At 42.9% G+C, this 13,889-nt stretch overlaps 1 protein-coding gene across 4 annotated transcripts in view; it reads right to left on the bottom strand.

Moving 5' to 3' along the window:
- Nucleotides 1–13,889, bottom strand: part of phrf1 (PHD and ring finger domains 1) — a 179,922-nt gene that overhangs the window by 78,809 nt on the left and 87,224 nt on the right. For all 4 annotated transcript variants that reach the window (XM_073049972.1, XM_073049973.1, XM_073049975.1 and 1 more), the window contains one exon: nt 3,107–3,245. In XM_073049972.1, the coding sequence (XP_072906073.1) occupies nt 3,107–3,245 (139 nt within the window). The remainder of the gene's footprint in view (nt 1–3,106; nt 3,246–13,889) is intronic.

The following is a 13,889-nucleotide window of genomic DNA, read 5'->3' as shown; positions in this document are numbered from 1 at the left end:
AGAGGTCCCCTGACCTAAACATCATCAAAAATCTGTGGATAGACTTCAAAAGAGCAGTGCATGCAAGACGGCCCAAGAATCTCACAGAACTAGAAGCCTTTTGCAAGGAAGAACGGGTGAAAATCCCCCAAACAAGAATTGAAAGACTCTTAGCTGGATACAGAAAGCGTTTACAAGCTGTGATACTTGCCAAAGGGGGTGTTACTAAGTACTGACCATGCAGGGTGCCCAAACTTTTGCTTCGGGCCCTTTTCCTTTTTTGTTATTTTGAAACTGTAAAAGATGGAAATAAAAAAGTAATCTTGCTTAAAATATTCAAGAAATGTGTCATCTTTAACTTTATGCCTTTTGGAAATCAGGTCATCTTTTACTCACTTAGCTATTCACAGTAACAGAAATTTTGATCAGGGGTGCCCAAACTTTTGTATGCCACTGTATATAAGTTTACTGATGACACCACTGTTGTGGGCTGTATAAAGGTGGTGATGGATCAGCATGCAGGAGAGAAACTGAAAATTTGACTAAGTGGTATAACAACAACAACCACTCACTCAATGTCAAAAAGAACAAGGAACTTCAGAATAGTGGACATCAGGACAGGGAAACCAGAGGTCATGAGCCAGAAATCATTGGAGGATCACAAGTAGAGAGGGTCAGTAGTTTTAAATTCCTGGCTGTCACCATCTCAGAGGACCCATCCTGGAGCTGTTATATAGATATATATATATATTAAAAAAATTTGGAAGAAAGTACGACAGTCCCTCTACTTCCTCAGGAGTCTGTGGAGATTCAGCCTATCATCAGCAACCTTGGCAAACTTCTATAGATGTGTGGTGGAAAGTGTGCTGACTGGCTGTATTATGGCTTGGTATGGGAACACCACTGAGTAGAAAATCCTACAAAAGGTAGTGGATTCGGCCCAATACATCATGGGTAAATCCTTCCCAACCATCGAGCACATTTACATGAAAGGCTGTCGGTGAAAAGCAGCATCCATCATCAAAGATCCTCACCACCCAGGCCGTGCTCTTTTCTCGCTGCTGCAATCAGGTAGAAGGTACTAGAGCCTCAGGACTCGCAACACCAGGTTCAAAAACATTTACTACAGCTCAACCATCATGCTCTTGATCAAAAGGGGACAACTACACTCATTAAAGGTATCTTATTATTATTTCATGCTTGTTATTTATTACTATTTATTTATAATCTGCATTGGCACAGTTTTACAGTTTATAGTTGATGTTTACAGTTTACATATCCCAGTTACAGTTACTGTTCCATAGATTTGCTAAGAATCTCAGGGTTGTATGTTGTGACCTGTATGTACTCTGATGACAAATTTCACTTTGAACTTTAACCTCAGACAAAGTCAGGAATCAAAAAGTTGAGCATGGTGCAACTAATGTCCATATACTTCAATGTAAGAAGTATCATATGAAAGCTGGATAAGCTCAGGGTATGGAGCAACACCTGGAATTATGACACTGTAGCCATTAATGAGACATGGTTGCAAGAGGGGCAGGACTGGCAGCTGAATATTACAGGGTTCCATTGTTTTAAACATGACAGAGGAGGAGGGATTAAAGGAGGAGAGCTGGTGGTACCAGTCAAGGGAAATATCACAGCAATGCTTTATCAGGGTAAACTGGAGAACTCGCCTGGTGGGGCATCATGGGTGGAACCGAGAAGTACGAAAGGTATGACCCCTGATATACAGGAGGCAACACTGAAGCACCGGATACAATAGATGACCCCAAAAGACACACAGGTGAAGTGTTGCCTCACCTGGAAGGACTGTGGGGGGCTCTGAATGGTAGTGAGAGAGAAGGTGCAGGGGCAGATGTAGCACTTGTTCCACTTATAAGATTAAGAGCCAGGAGGGAGATCAGTGGGGAGGGATGAATGGACAAGGGCATCTCCTCGGGAGCAATCCCTGGGGAAAGCAGAAAGTGGGGAGTAGGGAAAGATGTGTTTGATGGTGGGATTTCTTACACATTTCCTTCTGTAATTTCTAGTTTATTATGTATCGCAGTGTACTGTTGCCGCAACAAAAAATGTTCACAATATATGCCAGTGACATTAAAGCTAATACTGACTCTGATGCGTGCTGCAGTAATATAGCCTTTGCTGCTCATCCTTGCACACTTCCATGTCTACTAACTCCCACTCGTACTTAGAAACAAGCTAGGTATGTCAATATTTGAAAGGTCCAACATTGAAGGCAGAATACAGGGTTAATGGCAGGATTCTTTGCAGTGTAGTGGAACAGAGATATCTTGGGGTCCACTTCCATAGAACCCTCAAGTTACCTCGCTAGTTGATAGGGTTGTTAAGAAGGCATATCGTGTTCAATGTTCAAAGTAAATTTATAATACATATATTTCATTATATCCTACCCTGAGATTAACTTTCTAGTGGGCATGCATCGAGTGTGTTGGCCTTCATTAGTTGGCAGATTGAGTTTAAGAGCCACAAGGTAATGTTGTAACTCTATAAAACTCTGGTTAGACCACACTTGGAATATTGTGTTCAGTTCTGGTTGTCTCTTTATAGGAAGGATGGAGAAGCCTTAGAGATAGTACAGAGAAAATTTACCAGCATGTTGAATGGATCAGAAAGCATATTTTATGAGGAACCAAGAAGGAAGAGACAGAAAGGTTAGACTGATCTTGGAGTAGGTTCAAAGGTCAGCACATTATGGGCTGAAGTATCTTAATGGTACTAAAGTGTTCTATGTTCCATACCAGTGAGAAATTCAACTGGCCAGTCCCCCCTCTGCTTTTAGCACCTAGGCCACTAATCATATATATATATATCTATCTTGGTTTTAAATATACTCAATGACTTAGCCTGCACAGCCATCTGTGGCAATGAATTCCAGATTCACCTCCCTCTAGCCAAAGAAATTCCGCATCATCTCTGCTTTAAATGGACATCCCTCTAATCTATGGCTATGCCCTCTGGTCCTAGACTCTCCCACAGCAGGAAACATTGTCTCCAGATCCACTCTGTCTAGGTGTGTCACCCTATACTACTACTGTGGGTGATGCAGCACGGCCTGGACTGGGTGCCCTTTGTGCGTGTGCATCAAGCTGGACACCCTTACCTGTCCTTTTCCTACGTTTCTTTGTGCATCGAACTCGAGGGGTGAGGGGCCGGTGGTATACAGCCGTATTTAAGCCAGCAACAACACTCTCGATGGTTTCATCCAGCAAGCTTGCATTCATCAGGTACTGTGGAACATCCTGGAGATAGAAAGGATGGCACTGTTACAGCCCGAACTTAATTACACTTGGCTGGGTTTGTTCAGTGCAGTCCAACAGCTGCACCAGTAAACTCACCACATTATTTATGTAATAGAAACAAAAGAATACGAGTCAGGAATTTGCAGCACAAACCAGCCATCCCCACAAGCAAAAATCACAAGCCAGCTATCCCAACAGGCAAAATCCATTAACTACGCTGATAATGCAGATATAACCATATAACCATATAACAATTACAGCACAGAAACAGGCTATCTCAGCCCTTCTAGTCCGTGCCGAACGCTTACTCTCACCTAGTCCCATTGACCCGCACTCAGCCCATAACCCTCCATTCCTTTCCTGTCCATATACCTATCCAATTTTACTTTAAGTGACAATACCAAACCTGCCTCTACCACTTCTACTGGAAGCTCGTTCCACACAGCTACCACTCTCTGAATAAAGAAATTCCCCCTCATGTTACCCTTCAACTTTTGCCCCTTAACTCTCATGTCCTCTTGTTTGAATCTCCCCTACTCTCAATGGAAAAAGCCTATCCACGTCAACTCTATCTATCCCCTCATAATTTTAAATACCTCTATCAAGTCCTCTCTCAACCTTCTACGCTCCAAAGAATAAAGACCTAACTTGTTCAATCTTTCCCTGTAACTTAGGTGCTGAAACCCAGGTAACATTCTAGTAAATCTTCTCTGTACTCTCTCTATTTTGTTGACACCTATAATTTGGTGACCAGAACTGTACACAATACTCCAAATTTGGCCTTACCGATGCCTTGTACAATTTTAACATTACATCCCAACTCCTATACTCAATGCTCTGATTTATGAAGGCCAACATACCAAAAGCTTTCTTCACCACCCTATCCACATGAGATTCCACCTTCAGGGAACTATGCACCATTATTCCTAGATCACTCTGCTCTACTGCATTCTTCAATGCCCTACCATTTACCATGTATGTCCTAATTGGATTATTCCTACCAAAATGTAGCACCTCACACTTATCAACATTAAACTCCATCTGCCATCTTTCAGCCCACTCTTCTAACTGGCCTAAATCTCTCTGCAAACTTTGAAAACTTACTTCATTATCCACAACTCCACCTGCCTTAGTATCATCTGCATACTTATTAATCCAATTTACCACCCCATTATCCAGATCATTATTGTATATGACAAACAACATTGGACCCAGTACAGATCCCTGAGGCACACCACTAGTCACCAGCCTCTAACCTGACAAACAGTTATCCACCACTACTCTCTGGCATCTCCCGTCCAGCCACTGTTGAATCCATTTTACTACTTCAATATTAATACCTAACGATTGAACCTTCCTAACTAACCTTTCGTGCAGAACCTTGTCAAAGACCTTACTGAAGTCCATATAGACAACATCCACTGCTTTACCCTCATCAACTTTCCTCGTAACCTCTTCAAAAAATTCAATATGATTTGTCAAACATGACCTTGCACGCACAAATCCATGTTGACTGTTCCTAATCAGACCCTGTCTATCCAGATAATTATATATACCATCTCTAAGAATACTTTCCATTAATTTACCCACCACTGACGTCAAACTGACAGGTCTATAATTGCTAGGTTTACTCTTAGAACCCTTTTTAAATGATGGAACCAAATGAGCAATACGTCAATCCTCCGGCACCATCCCCGTTTCTAATGACATTTGAAATATTTCTGTCAGAGCCCCTGCTATTTCTACACTAACCTCCCTCAAGGTCCTAGAAAATATCCTGTCAGGACCCGGAGATTTATCCACTTTTATATTCCTTAAAAGCGCCAGTATTTCCTCCTCTTTAATCGTCATAGTTTCCATAACTTCCCTACTTGTTTCTCTTACCTTACACAATTCAATATACTTCTCCTTAGTGAATACCAAAGAAAAGAAATTGTTCAAAATCTCCCCCATCTCTTTCGGCTCCATACATAGCTGTCCACTCTGATTCTCTAAGGGATCAATTTTATCCCTCACTATCCTTTTGCTATTAATATAACTGTAGAAACCCTTGGGATTTATTTTCACCTTAATTGCCAAAGCAACCTCGTATCTTCTTTTAGCTTTTCTAATTTCTTTCTTAAGATTCTTTTTACATTCTTTATATTCCTCGAGCACCTCATTTACTCCATGCTGCCTATACTTATTGTACATATCTCTCTTTTTCCTAACCAAGTTTCCAATATCCCTTGAAAACCATGGCTCTCTCAAACTTTTAACCTTTCCTTTCAACCTAACAGGAACATAAAGATTCTGTACCCTCAAAATTTCACCTTTAAATTACCGCCATTTCTCTATTACATCCTTCCCATAAAACAAATTGTCCCAATCCACTCCTTCTAAATCCTTTCGCATCTCCTCAGAGTTAGCCTTTCTCCAATCAAAAATCTCAACCCTGGGTCCAGTCCTATCCTTCTCCATAATTAGATTGAAACTAATGACATTGTGATCACTGGACCTAAAGTGCTCCCCAACACATACTTCCGTCACCTGACCTATTTCATTCCCTAACAGAAGATCCAACATTGCCCCTTCTCTAGTTGGTACCTGTATGTATTGCTGCAAAAAACTATCCTGCACACATTTTACTAACTCCAAACCATCCATCCCTTTTACAGTATGGGCTTCCCAGACTATGTGTGGAAAATTAAAATCTCTCACAATCACAACCCTGTGCTTACTACAAATATCTGCTATCTCCTTGCAAATTTGCTCCTCCAATTCTCGCTCCCCATTAGGTGGTCTATAATACACCCCTATAAGTGTTACTACACCTTTCCCATTCCTCAATTCCACCCAAACAGCCTCCCTAGACAAGCCCTCTAATCTATCCTGCCAGAGCACCGCTGTAATATTTTCTCTGACAAGCAACGCAACACCTCCCCCTCTTGTCCCTCCGATTCTATCACACCTGAAGCAACGAAATCCAGGAATATTTAGTTGCCAATCACACCCCTCCTGCAACCATGTTTCACTAATAGCTACAACATCATATTTCCAGGTATCAATCCATGCTCTAAGCTCATCCACCTTTCTTACAATGCTCCTAGCATTAAAATAAATGCATTTAAGAAATTCTCCACCCTTTCCTTGCTGTTTATCTCTAACAGTACAAAGAACTTTACTGTCTTCTTTTTCTTCCTTCTCCCATACATCTGTTCCTACACTCTGTTTCCCCTCCCCCCTCATATCTAGTTTAAATCCATTGGAGCCTCTCTAGCAAACCTACCTGCAAGAATATTTGTCCCCCTCCAGTTCAGATGTAAACCATCCCGCCGGAACAGGTCCCACCTTCCCTGGAAAACTGCCGAATTATCTATAAATCTGAAGCCCTCCCTCCTGCACCATGTCTTCAGCCACGTGTTGATCTGCACTGTCTTACTATTTCTAAATCCACCTGCACGTGGCACCGGAAGCAATCCTGAGATTGCTATCCTGGAGGTCCTGTCCTTCAACTTGGCACCTAGCTCTCTAAACTCACCTTTCAGGACCTCCTCACTCTTCCTACCCACGTCATTGGTTCCTACATGGACCACGACATCTGGCTGCTCACCCTCCCTCTTGAGAATACTGAGAACTCGATCCGAGATATCGCAGACCCTGGCACCAGGGAGGCAACAGACCATCCGGGATTCTCGATCTCTTCCACAGAACCTCCCATCTGTCCCCCTAACTATCGAATCCCCTATCACTACTGCTCTCCTCTTTTCCCTCCTTCCCTTCTGAGCTGAGGGTCCAGTCTCGGTGCCAGAGACGCAACCACTGCAACTTGTCCCTGGTAGGTCATCCCCACCAACAGTATCCAAAACGGTATACTTATTGTTGATGGGAACAGCCACAGGGGTGCTCTGCTCTTCCTGTCTATTCCCCTTCCCTCTCCTAACAGTCACCCAACTACCTGTCTCCTGACTCCTAGGGGTGACTATATTCCTGAAACTCCTGTCTATTTCTGCCTCTGCCTCCCGAATGATCCGAAGTTCATCCAGCTCCAGCCCCAGTTCCCTAACACGGTTTGTCAGGAGCTGCAGCTGGATGCACCTTTTGCAGGTGTAGTCATCAGGGACAGTTGTGCTCACCCTGACTTACCACATACTGCAAACAGAGCACTTAACTCCCCTAACTGCTGCCTCCATTACCTATTCCCAAACTGATTAGATTAATTAAAGGAGTTTACCCGGCCTTACCTGATCTTCGAAAAACACAAGCCAGTCACCCCAACAGGCAAAATCTGTTGTTTATTATTTTATTTATTTATTCATTCCGATACAGCTTGGAATAGGCCCTTCCAGACCTTCAAGCCCCACAATCCTCCGATTCAACCCTAGCCTAATTATGGGACAATTTACAATGACCAATTAACTTACCAACCTGTACGTCTTTGGAGGAAGCTGGAGCACTCAGAGGAAACCCACGCAGTCACGGGGAGAAAACACAACCTCTTTACCAGCAGCAGCGGGAATTGAAACCAGGCCATCTGTACTGTAAAGCTTTGAGCTACCATGCTACCCTAATCTCCTGTGTGATAACCAAGATTATCTTAGAGAAGCTTAAGCCAGCCATTCCCACAGGCAAAATCTGTTATCTCCTCCGTGATACTGGAGACCATCTTAGAGATGCTTAAAACCAAAAGAACATGAGTCACAAGAGCAGAATGAGGCCATTTTGTCCCTCAAGTACGCTCTACCATTCTATCATGGCTGATTTATTATCCCCACTCAATCTCATTCTCCTTCTTTCTCCCCATAACACATCCAGCAAAGAGCTTTAAAAGGCAGCAAGTTTTTCGACGGACGTTTTTGACTGGATTATTGCACAGAATCGACAGAAGTGTTCCTGTGCAGGTCCAGCAAAGAGGTTTAAAAACCCAGTCTCTGTAAAAGGGAGGTACTGCCTAGCGCAACAGTCATCATCTGAGTAGTCGGAGGCTGAATGGTAATGCTCTGGCTCAACAGGGCTTCAGTGAGATCAGGCGGAGGCAAGGTAAGTAGTGGGTTCATTCCTTATTTCTTATTTAAATCTTGAGAGAATAGGGGGTTTGTCTACTGTTCTGGGTGTCAGATGTGGGATTTCCAGGAGACTTCCTGCATCCCCAATGGCCACGTCTGCACCAGATGCAGCTCCTATGAGACCATATTAAGGAACTGGAGCTGCAGCTCAATTAGGGAAAGTGAAACAGTGATAGACAGGAGCCAGAGAGAGGTAGTTACCCCAAGGCTACAGGAGACATATAAATGGGTGACTGTCAGGAGAGGAAAGGGAGAACGTCAGGAAGCAGAGAACACCCCTGTGGCCGTACCGCTCAACAATAAGTACCCAATTTTGAGAGCCGGGGGACCTACCTGGGGGAAGCAACAGCAGCCATGCCCTTGGCACAGAGTCTGGCCCTATAGCTCAGAAGGGTAGGGAACTGAAGAATATGGCAGCATTGATAGGGGACTCTATAGTCAGGGGGACAAATAGGCGATTCTGTGGATGCAAAAAGGGAACACAAATGGTAGCTTTCTTCCCAGCTGCCAGGGTCCACAATGTTGCATCCACAATATCCTGAAAAGGGTGAGCAGCCAGAAGTCATGGTACATATTGGTACCAACGACATAGGTAGAAAAAGGGAGGAGATCCTGAAAAAAGAACACAGGGAATTAGGAAGGAAGCTGAGAAGCAGGGCCTCAAGGGTAGTAACTTCAGTATTGCTGCGTGTGCCACACGATAGTGAGGATAGGAATGGAATGAAGTTGCAGATAAATGCATGGCTGGAGAATTGGAATGGGGGCAGGGATTCAGATTTCTGTATAATTGGGACCTCTTCTGGGGCAGGTGGGATCTGAACAAAAGGGTCAGGTTGCACTTGAATCCAAGGGGGACCAATATTCTTGTGGGCAGGTTTACTTGAGCTGTTGGGAGTGGTTTAAACTAATATAGTAGGGGGATGGGAACCAGCATGATAGAGCTAAGGATCAGCCAGCAGGTTTACAACTAGATGACAGATATAACATGAATGTAATGAAGGACAACTCTATGATTGGGTACAAAATGCAGGCAGAGCAAAGAGTTAGATTGTACCACAGAAGCAAAATTCAAAAGGGCGAAGAGCACTGGACTGAAGGTGCTGTATTTAAATGCGTGTAGCATTCAGAATAAGGAGACAGTGGGAGCTCAACATCAAAGGATATACTTTGTATCGAAAGGACAGGCAGGAAGGCATGGGTGGTGGAGTGGCTTTGTTGGTAAGAGATGGAATTACAGCTTTAGAAAGAGAGGTGACATAGAGTCAGAGAATGTTGAATCTTTGTGGGTGGAGTTAAGAAGCTGCGAGGGTAAAAAAAGAGCATTATGGGAATCATGCACAGGCCTCCAAATAGTAGTCAAACAGGAGGGTTGAGATTGCAAAGGGAGCTGGAAAAGTCATGTAAAAGAATAACGACACATCTGTAAGAGGATTAGGAAAATGAGGTTGGTGTCAGACTGCAAAAGGGGGAATTTGTTGAATGCCTATGAGATGGGTTTTTTTTAGTGCAGCTTATGTTTGAGCCTACTCAGGGAAAGGCTATCTTAGATTGTATGTTGTGTGATAACCCAGATCTTATTAGGGAGCTTAATGTAAAGGAACCCTTAGGAGTAAATGATCATAATATGATTGAATTCATACTAAACCTTGAGAGGGAGAAGCACAACTCACATGTATCAGTATTGTAATGGAATAAAGGGAATTAGAGGCATGAGGGAGGAGCTTGCCCAGGTGGATTGGAGGAGGATACTGGCAGGGATGACGGCAGAGAAGAGATGGCTGAAGTTTCTGGGAATAGCTCACAAGGTGCAGGATAGGTATGTCTTACAGAAGTAGTTCTCAAATGGCAAGGGTAAGCAACTATGGCCGACAAAGGAAATTAAGGACTGATAACAGCCAAGGAAAGGGCATATAAGGTAGCAAAAGTGAGTAGGAAGTTGGATGATTGGGAAGCTTTTAAAATCCAACAAAAGCCAACTAAAAAAAGCTACAGGAAGGGGAAAGAAGAAATATGAAGGCAAACTAGCCAATTATATAAAGCAGAAAATGAAAAGTTTTTCAGTTATATAAAGACTAAAAGTGAAGTGAGAGTTGATGTTGGACCACTGGAAAATGATGCTGGTGAGGTAGTAATGGGGGACAAAGGAATGACAGATGAACTTAATGGATACTTTGCATCTGTCTTCACTGTGGAAGATACTAGCAGTATAGCAGAGGTCCGTGAGTATCAGGGAGCAGGAGTGAGTGCCATTATTATCACAAAGGTAAAAGTGCCAGGCAAATCGAAAGGTCTAAAGGTGCACAAGTCACCTGGACCAGATGGACTACATCCCAGAGTCCTGAGAGAAGTTGCTGAAGAGAAACAGATGCATTGGTCATGATCTTTCAAGAGTCACTTGATTCTGGCGTGGTCCCGAAGGACCGGAAGATTGTAAAGCTCACTCCACTCTAAAAAGGGAGGAAGGCAAAAGAAAGGAAATTATAGGCCAGTTAGCCTAACCTCAGTGGTTGGGAAAGTGCTGGCCTATTAAGGATGAGGTTTTGAGGTACTTGGAAACTAACGATTAAAGATCATTAGTCAAAGTCAGCATGATTTCTATGAAGGGAAATCTTGCTTAACAAATCAGTTAAGAGTACTTGGAGGAAGTAACAAACAGAGTGGACAAAGAAGAGGCAGTGGATGTCATTTACTTGGATGTTCAGATGGCATTTAATAAGGTGCCACACATGAGGCTGCTTAACAAGATAAAATCCTAGGGTGTTATAGGAAAAATACTGGCATGGATAGAGGAATGGCTGACAGCCAGGAGGCAGTGAGTAAGAATAAAGGGACCTTTTCTGGTTGGCTGCCAGTGTCTAGTGGTGTTCCTCAGGCGTCAGTATTGGGACTGCTTGTTTTCACATTGTTTATCAATGATTTGGAGGATGGAATTGATAGCTTTATGGCAAAGTTTGCAGATAATACAAAGATGGGGGGGGTAAGTAATGTTGAGGAAGCAATGCGATGGCAGCAGACTTAGACAAATTGGAAGAATTAGCAACAAAGTGGCAGATGGAATACAGTGTTGGGAAATGTATGATAATGCGTTTTGGTAAAAGGAACAACAGTGCACACTATTATATAAATGGGAAGAAGGTTCAAACATAAAATGTGCAGCCGGACTTCGGAGTCCTCGTGCAAGACTCAGAAGGTTAGTTTCTAGGTTGAGTCTGTGGTAAGGAAGGCAAATACAACGTCGGCATTTATTTCAAGGGGAATAGAATATAAAAACAAGGAGATAATGTTGAGCCTTTATAAGACACTAGTAAAGCCGCACTTGGAGTATTGTCCACAGTTTTGGGCCCCATATCTCAGAAAGGATGTGTTGTCACTGGAGAGAGTCCAGAGGAGGTTCACGAAGTTGATTCTGGGAATGAAGGGGTTAACATACAAGGAGCGCCTGGCAGCTTTGGGCCTGTACTCACTGGAACTTGGAAGAATTTGGGGGATCTCATTGAAACCTACCGAATGTTGAAAGGGCTAGATAGAGTGGATGTGGAGAGGATGTTTCCTCGTGTGGGTTTATCTAGAACTGGAGGGCAGAGCCTCAAAATTGATGGGCAACCTCTTAGAAAAGCGATTAGAAGGAATTTTTTTAGCCAGAGAATAGTGAACCTGTGGAATGCTCTGCTGCAGACTGCGGTGAAAGCCAGGTCCGTGGGTATATTTAATGCGAAAGTCGATAGTTTCCTGATCAGTCAGAGTGTCAAAGGATGTGACAAGAAGGCAGGTGTATGGGATGGAATGGAATCCGGGACCAGCCATGATGGAATGGCTGAGCAGACTCGAAGATGTGAATGGCCCAATTCTGCTCCTATGTCTTATGGTCTTATAACCTCTGAAGCCCTTACTATTGAAGAACCTATCAAGCTTAATGGGCGGTATGGTAGCTAGTGGTTTGCACAACGCTATTGCTGCTCAGGGAGTTCCTGAGTTTCAAGTTCAGTTGTAGCGCCATCTGTAATAAAGTTTGTACACTCTCCCTGTGAACTGCATCTGTTTTCTCCGGTTTCCTCCCACGGACTGAAGACAAACCAATTTGTAGGATAATTGGTCATTGTAGATTGTCCTGTGATTCGGCTAGATTAAACAGGTGCATTGTTGAGCCATGCGGCTCACGGGCCGGAAGGGCCTGTTCCCGCTATAATGCTAAATAAATATTTTAAAAATCAAATCAAAATCAACATAGATTATTAAGTGTAAGTAATTTTGACAAGTTTGGTAGAGCTCTTTAAGGATGTAACAAGCAGATATGATATTTTAGAGTAGTTGTCACAATGTCTTTACTTATGACCGAATTTCAAATGAGGGTCACAGCTAGTTGCAAGAAAAATAAGATTATGATAGTAGGCCGTTTTAACTTTCCACATACTGACTGAGACTCCCAAACCGTGAAAGGGATGAATAGGATAGAATTCCTTAAATATGTTCAGGAAAGTTCCCAACTAGAGAAGGAGTACAATACTGTATCTCCTATTAGAGAACGAGACAGTGCACGAGGCTGAAGTTTGTGCGGGGTGTTTATAATTCCATCCTTTTCAAAGAAAATTATAGGAAAGGATAGGTCTGGTGTTCAGGTTGTAAATCTAAATTACAGAAAGGCCAATTTTGAAAGCATCAGAAGGGATCTGGCATGTGTGGATTGGGATAGGTTGTTTATTGGCAAAGGGATGCTTGCTAGGTGGGAGACATTTAAGGATAAAATATGGAGAGTATAGAGTTTGTATTTCCTGTCAGAATAAAAGGCAAGGATAAAGGTTTCAGGGAACCTTGGTTTCTGAGAGATATTGAGGCCCAAGTTAAAAAAAGGAGGTGCATAGCATGTAGAAACAAAATGAGGTCCTTGAGCAGTATAAGAATTGCAAGAGAACACTTAAGGAGGAAATCAGGAGGAGTAAAAGAAAGCATGAAGTTGCTTTAGCTGGCAAGGTGAAGGAGACTATCAGGCTTCTACAGATATATTAGGAACAAAATTGGTCTTCCAGAAATGAGAGTGGTCATCTATGCATGGAGCTGAAAGAGATGGGGGAGATCTTAAATGGACTTTTTTGCACCCGTATTTACTTAGGAGACACAAAGGGTCTACAGAACTACGTACATGGTAGGTCATGTCTAACCATGAGTTTTTAGAGAATTTTTTGAGGAAGTTGTTAGGAAAGTTGATGGAGGCAAGGAAGTAGATGTTGTCTATAAGGACTTCAGCAAGGCATTTAACAAGGTCCCACATGGTGGTTGGTCAAGGATTTTCAGTTGCCTGGCATTCATAATAAATTTGAAAATTGGATTAGATGATAACTTGATTGGAGAAGCTAGAGAGTGGTTGTAGATGGCTGCCTCTCTGATTGGAAGCCTGTGATTTATGGTGTGCTGCAGGGATTGGTGCTGGGTCTGTTGTTGGTTGTCATCCATATCAACGATGGATGATAATATGGTTAACAGGTTCAGTAAATTTGCAGAAAATACCAAGACTGGGAGTGTGATTACAGTGAGGGCAGGGAGGGGTGAGTATATGAAATAAGTTTCCAGAGGAAGTGGTTGAGGCAGGTTCAATGGTATCACT

Source organism: Hemitrygon akajei, chromosome 6, assembly GCF_048418815.1.
Source record: "Hemitrygon akajei chromosome 6, sHemAka1.3, whole genome shotgun sequence".
In the NCBI taxonomy this organism is placed as follows: Eukaryota; Metazoa; Chordata; class Chondrichthyes; order Myliobatiformes; family Dasyatidae; genus Hemitrygon; species Hemitrygon akajei.
This window is presented reverse-complemented; position numbering and strand designations above follow the sequence as displayed.